Source organism: Thermobia domestica, chromosome 5 (assembly GCF_964235325.1).
Source record: "Thermobia domestica chromosome 5, izTheDome1.hap1.1, whole genome shotgun sequence".
In the NCBI taxonomy this organism is placed as follows: Eukaryota; Metazoa; Arthropoda; class Insecta; order Zygentoma; family Lepismatidae; genus Thermobia; species Thermobia domestica.
This window is the reverse complement of record NC_137458.1, coordinates 313,202,026-313,216,308: the sequence shown is the minus strand read 5'-3', so window position 1 is coordinate 313,216,308 and position 14,283 is coordinate 313,202,026. Positions and strand designations below refer to the sequence as shown.

General features: G+C 38.7%; 1 protein-coding gene across 1 annotated transcript in view; it reads right to left on the bottom strand.

Moving 5' to 3' along the window:
* LOC145685653 (G-protein coupled receptor GRL101-like) overlaps positions 1–14,283 on the bottom strand; it is a 452,342-nt gene that overhangs the window by 120,433 nt on the left and 317,626 nt on the right. Inside the window, exon 9 of the mRNA XM_081758045.1 lies at positions 1,682–1,941. Coding sequence (XP_081614171.1) covers positions 1,682–1,941 — 260 coding nt within the window. The remainder of the gene's footprint in view (positions 1–1,681; positions 1,942–14,283) is intronic.

The following is a 14,283-nucleotide window of genomic DNA, read 5'->3' as shown; positions in this document are numbered from 1 at the left end:
TGTCTACAGCATATGGACGACGTATTTACGATAATTCTCAAACATGATAACAAAGGTAAGATCCCACCCTGTCCATGTATAGTGTGTTCGCAAACATTCTACGGAATAGTAAGAAAATATTTCAAAATCCTTACCTCTTGAATTTTTTAGCAAAATGCGTATTTTTTTTCTTTCTCCTCTCTCGTCGAAACAACAACACGTACACATAAAACAGTAACGCCCTTCTTTTCTTTCACTAGTGACGTCATAAACTGGGGCAAACATTTCCTGTCCTCTGTTTTCAGTTGACTGTAAATTGCGTTATTCGCTTTGCCTCATATATCCACTTTGCCCTCCTCTCCTCTATCATCTAAATTCAAGATCTCTAAAGCTCGAGCAGCAAAACTCATAGATTCAGATGCTTTCGCTCTTGGCCAAGACAGTGTGGTACTGGTGGAAACCCAAGTCTTCTAACAAAACACTCTAAGTTGCAGTTTTGTTAAGCCTTATTTCTTGAGCACGACGGAAATAGACAAATTTATTATTTTTTAAATACTCTCATGTACAATAGCAATGTTCTATATTATTCTTGCATTTTGACGACTTCTTTGTCTTGTCGTATGGTAAAGAGTAAATTTCCTTTCAAGTATTTCAACGATTCGACTAATCACAATCAAAGAAAAATGAATAGAATATTAACCACATGTTTCTGAAGCGTCTAATTAACCATGATTTCTCGTCACAGTGTGCCTACCACAACTGCTACTCAGTTCTTCATATCACATTTGAAGCATGTTGGTCAGGCCATTTTAAAATCATAAGAAAGATGTGAGTGAATTAAATTTATACCATTGATTTATTGCATGATTATATGGAAAATATACAATTTTGGGACTGTACAACATTTCTGATCTTGATAAATCACTATGACGCGAACCCTAATCTTGTTCCAGAGACTCTGTAGTTCGTGGCACAGGGCTGTTTTTGAGGAATTGTCTTTTGTATGTGGTCCCACAAAACATAGACATTGAAGAACCGTAATTAATAAGCAGTCGATTAGCCATATTCTTCACATGTTCTACATGTCACACAACCGTAGAAGCCATATATCTATGCCGCTTATATCTTCCAGGGTATATGTGGTTTACATTCTCATACTAAAAATGTTCGGAGCAGTAAAAAGGAAGACACAGCCTCCGCTTCTAGAATTTTCCTAGAATAGTAGATGGTGAGGTAGCCCCCCACGGACAGAAGGTGAAAACTATTGTATTTAACGATTCTCGATGTTATTATATTGACATTCGATCGTGTTGGCACTTGACAATGCTAACTAGATGGATGTGCTCACCAGAATAGTGTTAAACTCGTATGTGTCCATTAATGTAGAATAGATTCAAGTGGGATGGTCCACGAACACGAGCAACTACCATTCAATACACCAGTAACAGTTTTCACGCACCTATTATAGCGTTGTACACATCAATTAGCATTCCTCCGATGTATCTCTCTTACTTCTTACAGTGCTACTGAGTGATATACATGAGAGAAGTAAAAGATAGATGGGAAACTGAAAATTCTATCTCTGAATGACCATTAAGATTTCAAATATATGCCTTTGTGTAGCAGACAAAATGAGATAATTACACAAATGAACTTGAGTATAAAACAATGGGAAGAAACAATAATAAAAAATGTAACTTACCGCAGCAAACGGGTCATGAATATGAAGTGGTAAGCAGACACCGTTGTTTCCATAGAACTCTCCTCCATAGTATTCCAGTCCACTCAATGGTAACAGGGCAATGGTAACTGATAGCATCCACAGAACAACCATGTATATAGACGCTTGACGTAAGGTTGCTTCTTTCCTAGCCAACGGTTGAGTTATGGACACAAATCGGTCATACGTAATTATTGTTAAAATCAGGACAGACGATTCCGAGCTCAAAGTACTCAAAAATCCTGAAAAAGACGAGAAAATATTATTACACTGAGTACAATTAGGTTTAAAAATCATAAAGTACATAACCTGGCATTTTGGGTTTCAACATTCGCAGTGATAAGTATATGATGTTTAAGTCACTGCCCTCTCTCGGGTGCCTTCCATTTAAAAAAAAGATAATTACGAGAGACATCCTAAAATAAGTTTAAAAGGTATATTTGGTAATAATTATATTACAGAAGTGCATGTTGCATATAAATCAATGCATGTTGAGTGTTTCAGTTGAAAAATATTTTTCAACATATCGTAAAGACGATTGAAGTATTTCGCTCACTGCTAGATAAGCTTGTCGATGCCACATTGTAAAACGTGGAGTTGTCACTTGTTGAGCCAGCTTTGTATCGCTGTTTTGATATCTTCATTTGCCTTGTAAACTTATTTTTGTGGCACTCTTGTGTGACTTTGACGTTAAACAGCATGCAACTGAGCAAAATGTTTGGTTTCAGATGGTAATATTATTGCGGTATGGTCGACTTGAGCAAATCGTCCAAGCAGGAAGTGCCTGCTGTCATTTGCTTTCCCAAATCGAAAAATATGTCAGCTTTTGAGATTTATCATTAGTTAACCGTATCAAAGCATGGCAAAAAAAATTGCAGTCAGTTTCGAATCGGAAGGGTGACAGCAGTGGAATGCACACAGATTGACAGTCCCTCAACAATTTGTATGACAAGCAAGGGAATAAGTATGGAACAGGTGATCCTGGGGAACTGGAGAATAAGTATTCCACAACTAACTCATGACAGGTTTCTCATGTGGAACAGTATTCATTACTGAACAGTTAGAATTTCACAATGTGTGTTCGAAATGAGGACGACGTATGGAGAAAGAGAACTTCTTTGCATCGTCGACTCTGGCGAACTTCAAATACACGATGTGTCCTGGATCTCAGAAGAGCCCAATATCAGTTCTTTGTATCCTGTTACACCTGCGTCTTTCGGCAGTACTTCCTCTTTGCCAATCATCGGTGACCTAAAAAAGTGGGTACGATCTACTTGAAAAAGCAACACTACATAATTTCGAAGAACTAAGACTAGTTAATTTATACCGTCATGAGGTTAAAATATTATTACAGCACTACCAATCTCTAATGCTTCGATTTGTTAGCGAAAAAACACTACAAATTTATTCATAATACAAGCATTTCGTGATAAGAAGCTCTGCTATTAAAATTACTTTATTGTAGTAACCCCCAAAATAATCAAAATTGGTGAGAAAACAAAAAATCAAAACGCGTTACGCGACAAAGGGGGTAAGGAGTACGTCCTTGCGTTACGAAGTGTGACAAGCCGGACGAAGTGAGTAAAAATTAGTAAGTGGTATCAGGTGTTACGTAATACGTAAACGAACCTAAAGTGTTTTCTTCTTTTTGTTAAAGAATCGTATTTGAACTAGAACATTAGAACAAACAAAAGAAAAACGCAGCGAGGTCAAACTCCACAGGGAGTGGTAGATAAGTCAGTTATACTAGATGAAGCATCTGCATCAGAAAGTAGAGTTACTACAAAAGTGACATGTGAGTATAGTAATCCATGACAGTTTTTTTAAAAGACAATCAGGAAAAATTGTTGTGTGAATTTATATAAAGGTAACCAAGAACGTTCTGTCGCTTTTGGGGGAGATCTGTGTTCCATTCGCCCTCACACCGTGAGTTGAATGCGAATGGTGATGAGGTGAAGGTCAGTTGTTGGTGTGGCTATATCCATCATACTGCCTGGTTGTGACAGTTCACTTACACCGTGAATTTTCGTAAGGATAGAGTGAACATGGAACCTTCACAGAGCGTCATAACGGCGTGCATGTTGTTCAAGTTCAAACTGGGATCAAACGCCGCTGCAACGGAGCGGAAGATATACCAAGCCTTTTTTAGGGTGATATGACTACGCGGAGAGTGCAACGATGATTTAACAAGTTTAAGAACGGTGACGAAACACTCGAAGACGCACCACGTGCCAGAAGAACAACACATGTACAAAATGAAGATCTTTAGGCAACAATTGAAGCGAACACCGGACAGACATATGAGGAACTGAGAATACAATTCAGTGTGAGTAAAGAAACCATTAAGCAACACCTCCATCATCTTGGGAAGCACTACAAGTTGGTTCGATGGGTCCCAGATGATTTAACTCCGAGTCAGAAGGCAAGCGAGCAGACAAATGTGTTTCTTTGCTGTCTCGTCTGAGGAAGGAGCCATTTCTGGACAGGATGTTGAATGTGATGAGAAGTGGGTCCTGTACGAAGCTCCACGACGCCGTCACCTTTGGTTAGCATCCAATGAAGCGGTTCCAGAAAAGCCGAAAACGAGCACTGCACCACAAGATCCTCCTGTGTGTTTGATTGACTGCTTGCGGTATCGTGCCTTGGGAACTACTACCAGCTGGTCAGAGCATCAATGCAACTGAGTATTGTAAGCAGTTGATCCGTGTTCAAGAAAAACTCAAAACTCTGGAGTCGGGACTTCAAAGGGGTCCTCCTGTTACAAGACAATGCTAAGCTCCACGAGGTCAGGATGGCCCGGAATACCATTCGATGCCTTGGATGGGTAGCATTATTGCACCCGAAATACTCCCCAAACATTGTACCGTCTGATTATCATCTGTTTCATTCCTTGGGCAATCACCTTAGTGGACGCCAGTTCAAATCGCTAATAGAGGTGCAAAATGCAGTTGTTACCTTCTTCGCTTCACGGCCCACCAAGCTCTACTGCGATGGAATCCATGGCCTTTCAGATCGTTGGCAGAAGGTCGTCAATGCTGATGGGGATTATTTTGATCTTCCAGGTACGTATTAGGTGACATATCGATGTTGAAAGTGGTGTGTGAAAAAGCGACAGAAATCCAAAACTTACGCATAATGACTGTTTAAGTACATAGGGGACGAAGAACCTCAAGAAGGCACACCAAATGGAAGCAGTATACCCAACGTATGACACGTAAAAGGGCACACGAACACGGAAGAGGCCAAATTGGAAAGAAAACTCGCTAGGGGGGAGTCATGAAACACAAACTCACAACGTGATACCATAATAGGCATATCACAGAAACACTGTGAGACGCACTGGCGGCATCGAAGACAGGCTAATATTGGATATGGTCGCTCCAAACAGCCGGCAGCGACGTTCCACGCTCAAGATCAGGTTGTTGAAGATCTCTTGGGGTAGCTGATTCCACTCCTCACAAAGAGCAGTACAGAGCTCCTAGCGTGTCCTGGGGGTGGCTGACGGGTTGCAACACGTCTTCCTAATGTGTCCCACGCATGTTCAATTGGGTTGAAGTCCGGGAAACGCGCTGGCCACTCAACAAGATGTATTTTTCCGTTTCTACGTATTCTTCCACCAGTTTGGCCCTATGGGGACGGACATTGTTTTCCATGAGCAGAAACTGTGGGCCCACTGCGCCCCTGAAAAGCCACACATGGGCTTGCAGAACCTCGCCTCTGTACCTCTGACCATTGATAGACCCACCATCGAAGATGTGCAGGTAAGTACGACCATTCATCCTAATGCCTACCCAGATCAGTACTCCAATACCACCATATCGGTGCCGTTCCACAATGTTTGTGGGATGTAAGCGAGTTCCCTGTTAGCGCCAGATCAGAGTGCGATAGAAATCGCTCTGGGAACTGTGTCGGGATTCATCAGTGAACAGTACGCAACTCTATTCGTTGGAGGTCCAGTGGTGATGTTCCCGATACGACTGTAAACGGGCTCCTTTGTGTGCCTGCACCAATGGAAGACATATTGCTGGTCGTCGGGCATACAGACCACTGGCACGCAGTCTCCGGTACACAGTCTGGCGTGACACTCGCACCCCTCAGGAGGCTGCAAGCTCCGCTGACAGTTGTCTTGCACTTTGGGCTCACAGGTAGTTAGAAAACAATGCACTAAAACTGAAAATAGAAGACTCCAGAGAAATATAATGATCAGACTAAGCGGGGCATTTGGTACTACTCCCCACAATGCACTAGCTGTATTGTTGGGGTTAAAACCAATGCATTTATTAATAATCCAACGGGCGGCAATGTATTGGTTTAAAAAAGGAAACAAAAGTAGGGCACAGGACCTAATAGGGAAAGAAATAGATAACATACAAGTCATAGAGCAAGTAATATTAGAAAAGTGGCAACAAGACTGGAATAACTCAGAAAAGGCAAGAAGAACACATAAATTAATCCCAAACATAAGTGAAAGACTAAAATGGAGCCATTTTGAACCATCTGCAGGCCTTGTTCACTTCCTCACAGGGCATGGGCCCTATGGCCAATATTTTCAAAGGTTTGGCTTAAAAGAAGAAGGGAACTGTGGTTGTGGTGAGTTTGGAACTCCGGAACACTATGTAATGTGGTGTCCCCTACTAGAAGACCGAATGAACGAGAGAATCAATATAAGAACAGGAAGATTAGAGGATATTATTAGTGAAGAGAAAGACTTTAAAGTGCTGAATAGAATTACGGCTGAATTTTCCGAACGGAGCAAAGAACAATATGAAGAAAGGAATCTAGCAAACAGAAACCAATAATAAATTAACAGATATATAAATAAATTAGATTGAATGTGTGAACGTGTGTATGGGGTGCTCCTTTCGGACCGGAGGTCTCCTCCAGGATTGCTGGTATTCCGCATGCCCCGGAAGGAAAGAGGGCTCGACACATCCCCGGACAGACCGGATTGGAACTCCGGATGTGTCACGCCGGAGTGAATTCCGTGTTCGGTGGTGGGTCATCATGCATTCTAACATACAGCACATTAATATCTCATAGAATTAAGAAATCAGACAAATGAACTCGGGTAAAAGAAAACAGTGACCGTCTGCGATCTTGTCGCGTACGCGCCGCTTTCGGTTCCGGTGCACACGGCGGTGGGACACAACTGACCAGGGCCCACACTAAGTGCTCCGAGTGGGTCCTGGATCCCAAGCCGTTATATTGGGGGCCGTGGACATACGTAAAACAACCAAGGAACATATATCAAAAACAAAATCATCTCACATGAGATAGACAAGATTTAACGAAGAATGCACGAAAGGAACGGAACAAGTGTAGTGTGTGTAGTGGAATTAGACGTTAAACTGTGTTTCACACACAGGAGTGTGATAGTGTATTAGTGTAACATTATAAATACCAGTGTGGACAGTGCTTAATAGTGATAAGTGAAGTGTATGTTTAGTGATTGTAGGAGAATGTGGTAAATTAATAAAAACCATACAGGAGAGAATCGAATTATATACAAAGGTGAAAAACCTAATCATACAGGGAAAACCTGAACGAAATGAAACAAAGAAGAAGAGGGAATACTACATGGATAAGCTAAGTATAGACTAAAAGCAATGAATGATGATATTTATAATAGGATCAATGTTAAGCTCGACTTGAGTCAGAATGTAGAGTAGATTAGTTTTGATTAGATAAGGAAGACTTAAATAATCATCAGAGAACAGTAGTTAGTAGTTAGGATTTGCTGTTTTTTTTGTTTTTTTAAAAATTTTATTTTGTTTTGTTTTGATTGTTTTCTCTGTTAATGTGTTGTGGCTTCGTAACCCAACCCTCGTCCTGGTCCTTGTCCTTGTCCCCGCTCTAAAAAAAATGAATGATGAAATAAAGAAGGAAGAGGAGATTGCAATGATGATAGCCCGTTTCGGTTTAAATCTTCAGGTGCCGAAACCGAAGAGGCGCGTCTGAGCAATCAAGAAAAAAAAATTGTCTTGCAAGCAGGGTCCGGTTCCGACGCGCAGTTATGGTTAAGTAGCGGTCCTGTTGTGGAGTTGTAACCTTTGACGTCTCCCACCGGACGTATGGTAAGATAGCCCCCCACTTTAGAAAATTGAAACAATGACTAGATCATTCGTTTGTACTACGTTTGCACCGTTTGTACCGAAAATATTTTCGTTTGTACCATTTTCCTTATAGGGTCACTTGAGAAGTCAACTGGGGGGCTATCTTGGCGCCGAGATAGCCCCCCGTTTCACAACAGAAAAAATTGAAATACACCATTCGAAAGCAAATCGTTTGTACCGTTTGCACCGAAAAAAGTTTCGTTTGTACCCCGATAGTTTTCGAGAAACAGGGGATGATAGTTGGGGCAGGGAGCTATCTTGGCGCGAAGATAGCCCCACGTATCACAGCACAAAAAAATTAAGTACGCCATTCGAAAGCAAATCGTTTGTACCGTTTCCACCGAAAAAAGTTTCGTTTGTACCCTGATAGTTTTCGAGAAACAGGGGATGATAGTTGGGGCAGGGGGCTATCTTGGCGCGAAGATATCCCCCCGTATCACAGAAAAAAATTTAAATACACCATTCGAAAACAAATCGTTTGTATTGCTTGTACCGAAAAAAGTTTTGTTTGTACCCTGATAGTTTTCGAGAAACAGGGGATGACATTTGGGGGTATATTGGCGCCAAGACAGCCCCCCCGTATCACAGCACAAAAATTGAAATACACCATTCGAAAGCAAATCGTTTGTAACGTTTGTACCGAAAAAAGTTTTGTTTGCGCCCTGATAGTTTTCGAAAAACAGTGGATGATATTTGGATTGGAATGATATTTACATGCAACTTTTTGTTATTATGCTTAAGTTTTGGACATGTGTGTATTATAAAATTGAGAGTGTGTAAGTATTTGAGAACAAGATCCTGAAAATAATATTCGGATCCAAGACGAACGGGAATGGGGAATGGCGGAAACTTCATAACGAGGAACTACATATTATACGGTTTACCCAACATTGTGAGGGTCGTCAAGTCTACGAGGCTTAGGTAGGCAGGTCATGTAGCTAGAATGGAAGAAAGTAGAAACGCTTTCAGTCTTGACTGGAAGACCCATCGGAAAACGACCATTAGGAAGACCTAGGCGCAGATGGGAGGACAATATTAAGATGGATCTCTCAGAGATAGGAATACAAAGTAGAAACTGGATCCAATTAGCTAAGGATAGAAGTCAGTGGAGAGCTTTTGTGAACGCGGCATTGAACCTCCGGGTTCCATAGGCCATAGAGTTAGTTAGTATGTTTGCTACTCTTAATCTCTTGAATCTCGATCAAATTTTCAACATGTATGAGGTTCGAGACTGGAATGTATTTTATAATTTAGTAGTACTTAGATAGTAATTTAATAGTATTAGATAGTAGAACTTAGGGAAGGGGAGGAATATATAAAATAAATAAAACTTAATAGCTCTTGAACCACATGACCCATCTCGATCAAATTTTCGACGTAGGTGAGGTTAGGAACTGGGATGATTTTTATCATTTCACTTTGACGGTGCAATTTATAGAGGGAGAAAGAGACACTTGAAAATTATCGAAAATGACCGATATTAGTGCCGACTTTATAGTTTTCGGTGTCGCTACAACGAACAATGACACTTCAGGTTCTGTTTAAATCCAAATCCAAAGTTACATCAAGAGAAGGAGGGAGAGTTATATAAAAATGATCAAAAATGAGTGATATTATGTCGAATTTATAGTCTTCGGAGTCGCTGAGATAAACAGTGTCACTTCTGATGCCATTTAAATCGAAATTCAGCCCCGGAACTTGGTCGAGGAAGGCAGGGTATATATATGAAGCCTGGTCAAGACTTCACTTAGGAACTAATATGTGGTCTATCCAAAAATCTATGTTTCAGAATCTTAAGGTACTCACGGAACATTTTTTTTTTTTAGAGGGAGTATGGCTACGGGCATATAATCTGAAGTACTGATCAACGGTAGGTCCTATAGTTTTGGAGCTCTGGACGTTTTTAAGCTTATTTTTTTCATGTTTTCGACAGCTTATAACTCCGAAAGGAAACATTTGAGTACCCATGTTGGTCTATACTTATTGTCTTATCTTGGTGTCAGGTATCACCTACCAAATTTTGTCGGTGTTGTTTTAAAACACCGTATATATATATATATATATATATATATATGCGAGTAATTGACTCTAGTACATAATTAAAAAAAAGAATAAAATTGTCTTTAGGCTTACAAGCGTATTGACATTTAAATGTAGTACCGGTATTCACTTTGGTATATCCCCTTCTTGAATTGATGTTAGAGTAGCAGCAAAAAATTGAGTAAATTCGTATGTCATTTTGTGAATAGTTAAATGGAGTGTGGTATAATTGATTATAAATTGGAAGGATCCTAATTAATTGTTTATAATTGTTTGGATTTCAAAAGTCGAGTTACTGATTATCTATGTTTATGTAAATAAGTGTTTAGTTTAGATATCACATTAGAATTTTGTGAAAAGAATAACACGTTGCGATACGATTGTAAATTATAGAGTCGTTTGTAGTAAATGAGAGTGATAGTGAATCGATATAAATGGTTATTATAATGTTTCAGAGTAAAGGAATTATATTATATTACGTGATATGAATCGACGAAGAGCACCATTTCGTATATTACTATATTCTATACTTGTTTGGAAGAGAGAGTTTGGAGTTCGGATATGTAATGGTTGGTAAGTGTTGAATCAATTACTTTTCTATTAGACTATTGAATTTTACTTCCCTCGTGGATTTCATTTCAAAAAGAGTTGTTTAAATTCACTGTAAAATTTATATAAATTAGTAGTATTTTTGTTTAAAATTTTCGTACTATTCTTACTGTTGCAGGTTTTGTGATAATACATTTGACGTTAAAAGTTTGAGCTTCTGTGAATGTCTAACATTTGACGTTAAAAGTTTGAGCTTCTGTGAATGTCTAACATTTGACGTTAAAAGTTTGAGCTTCTGTGAATGTCTAACATTTGACGTTAAAAGTTTGAGCTTCTGTGAATGTCTAACATTTGACGTTGAAAAGTTTGAGCTTCTGTGAATATCTAACATTTGACGTTAAAAGTTTGAGCTTCTGTGAATGTCTAACATTTGACGTTGAAAAGTTTGAGCTTCTGTGAATATCTAACATTTGACGTTAAAAGTTTGAGCTTCTGTGAATGTCTAACATTTGACGTTAAAAGTTTGAGCTTCTGTGAATGTCTAACATTTGACGTTGAAAAGTTTGAGCTTCTGTGAATATCTAACATTTGACGTTAAAAGTTTGAGCTTCTGTGAATGTCTAACATTTGACGTTAAAAGTTTGAGCTTCTGTGAATGTCTAACATTTGACGTTAAAAGTTTGAGCTTCTGTGAATGTCTAACATTTGACGTTAAAAGTTTGAGCTTCTGTGAATGTCTAACATTTGACGTTAAAAGTTTGAGCTTCTGTGAATGTCTAACATTTGACGTTGATAAGTTTGAGCTTCTGTGAATATCTAACATTTGACGTTAAAAGTTTGAGCTTCTGTGAATGTCTAACATTTGACGTTGAAAAGTTTGAGCTTCTGTGAATATCTAACATTTGACGTTAAAAGTTTGAGCTTCTGTGAATGTCTAACATTTGACGTTAAAAGTTTGAGCTTCTGTGAATATCTAACATTTGACGTTAAAAGTTTGAGCTTCTGTGAATGTCTAACATTTGACGTTGAAAAGTTTGAGCTTCTGTGAATGTCTAACATTTGACGTTGAAAAGTTTGAGCTTCTGTGAATGTCTAACATTTGACGTTGAAAAGTTTGAGCTTCTGTGAATGTCTAACATTTGACGTTGAAAAGTTTGAGCTTCTGTGAATGTCTAACATTTGACGTTGAAAAGTTTGAGCTTCTGTGAATGTCTAACATTTGACGTTGAAAAGTTTGAGCTTCTGTGAATGTCTAATATACGAGGTGTATTCAAAAAGTATCGAACTTTATTGTTTTCCCCGCGTAAACCAATGAAACGCGGGAGATTTTCTTCAATGTAGATATAGAAGGGACACTCGTGCGTAATCGTGAATCTTTTCCCGCCCGCACAGAGCGTCAGTTGCTGGCAGTCGGCCAAAGAATGAACACGTGTAGTGAGCAGTTGTCGGATTTCAGATATTTGTAAAAATTACATAAAAAACTTGAGCAGTGATATTGCATCAAAGTTTGCTAAAAGCTTGGCGATACCCAAGCGCAAAACATTCAATCGATTAGGCACATTCAATTTTGAACGAGAATTTGGGCATGAGGAAAGTGTCCGTGAAATTTGATTCAGGCTTTCATCGCCAAACACAACATTCATGTGGGTCGACAGGCTCCTTACTCACCCGATATGGCTCCATGTGGCTTTTGGTTATTTCCCAAGCTTAAAATGCCATCAAAACGGACCCGATTTGAGTTAAGAGAAGACATCATGCGACGGCAAGGTTGCTTATCATTGCAAAAGCTACGTCCTAGAAGTGCCTTTAAAGCAATGGCGGGAGCGCTGTGAGAAGTGTGTGTATCACCGTGGAGCCTACTTTAAAGGGGATTAGTGTTTCGGATTTCCAAATCAATAAATGGATTTTTGTGAACCGAAGGTTCGATAATTTTTAGAACACACCTCGTATATATAATTCGTAGAGAGATTGTACTATTGAAACCTTCTGATATTCATATAAATCTGTTGAATAAATTTGTAAATTGTTTCTTTCCATTTTCACTGCAAATTTACGGTATAACAAGTAAATTCCTAATGTTACTAAGATTTACGATAATTACTGTATTTACATAATTATTTTCTTAAAATTGAATAGCATACTAACAATAATCCCATACACACTCCAGCTAATCTACATAGGAAATTTTATTTTGTATGAACTATGTGAAATTTATTTTTTCTGATTTCATGAATCATGAAGATAGGATTAGATATTTATTCCTGTTAACGTACGTTACAAGTTCTACGTATGAATTAGATGTTACTAGTTCTTTATTAAATACCGTATTTAAATTATATTGTCGCGAAAGTCGGACTTCACGCATTAAACTGTATTGCCAACTAACACATATTTTCAAAGTAAGCTATATTCCTTTCTTTTTCTTCTAATTTAAAAACTTCCCATTGCATAATTCACAATTCAACATTATTTTTGTTACTTACTGCAGAAAATAATTGTTTAAGATTCCGAACTATTACATACACTGATTCATATTTAAACCAAACACGATGTATATACAAAATTACAGTTTTGGTATCAAATATTATTCTAATTAAACACCGCAATTTATGAGCATTACGTTCAAAAATGATCTTTGAAATTTAAATTATTCAAATAGTACCTTTTCGCTTTCCCTTAGAAAATGAGATATTCATGGAGAAAGCACCCTTGGGATAAGTTTCGGTTAAAACTAGTGGTGGGCACAAAAACCGGTTTTCCGGTTTTCGGTTTTTAGAAAAACCGAAACCAGATCTGAAAATTTTCAAAAAATCGGTTTCGGTTTTCTTCAAAACCGGTTCGGTTTTTCACCGAAACCGGTTTCGGTTTTCTCCAAAACCGGTTCGGTTTTTCTCCTGATCCGGTTTCGGTTTTATTCAAAACCGATTCCGGTTTTATTTTCAAAATTTGTTCTATTTCTGACCAGAATGGTGTTTCGTTGTTCTCCGAAAAGCGAATCCATTTTCACAGAAATAGTTTTATGCGTTTTCGAAAAGTTTTTACCGAAACCAGTTTCGGTGAAAACCGAACCGGTTTTGGAGAAAACCGAAACCGGCTTCGGTGAAAAAACCGAACCGGTTTTGGAGGAAACCGAAATGTCGGTTTTTCGGTTTTGGGTTTTTATAGAAACTGGTTTACGGCTTTCATAAAAAAAACGGTTTTGCCCATCCCTAGTTAAAACACATTAAAGGCCATGTGTATCACAGGTGATACACACGGCATGTTCCGCCTACGCTTCGTGTATCATTTCTGATGCACGCCAACTTGGCGCTGTACAAAAATACTCTGGCGATCAATGTGTTTGTATAAAGTACGAATAAATAATTAACTCTCTATCGCGACATTTGCGACCGTCTATTTGAAATTAACGATCACCCATTCCTTTCTTCGTTGTGAATTTAAGTACTATCAGCTGTAAACTTCCTACATCACTTACAGGGTTTCTGACATCTTTATACGAAATGAAAAAGGACAATTAATTCGGTAACAACTGTAATTAGGCGGGATATTTCATTGTAACGTATTTATTGCATTTCCATGAACAGAACACATCATTCACTGTTAGTTGGAAGACATCCAGGTTAATTACGTAGGTTAATCATGCTTGTAACAAACTCCAAGTAAATGCGTGTTACATGCATTTCAAAATACACAAGAAGATTACCCATGCAATGCCTAATGGTGTTAAATTCCCTAATCACAGGATCTTGTTTACGTAGCAAAATAGATTCCGCTTGCTAGAGGAAGAAATCTGTATTGCGCCATCGGATATTTACTGGACATTTCCAGGTTTTGAAGGATTACGTGCGCTTTTGTGTATATATATATAGATCGATTGAGCAC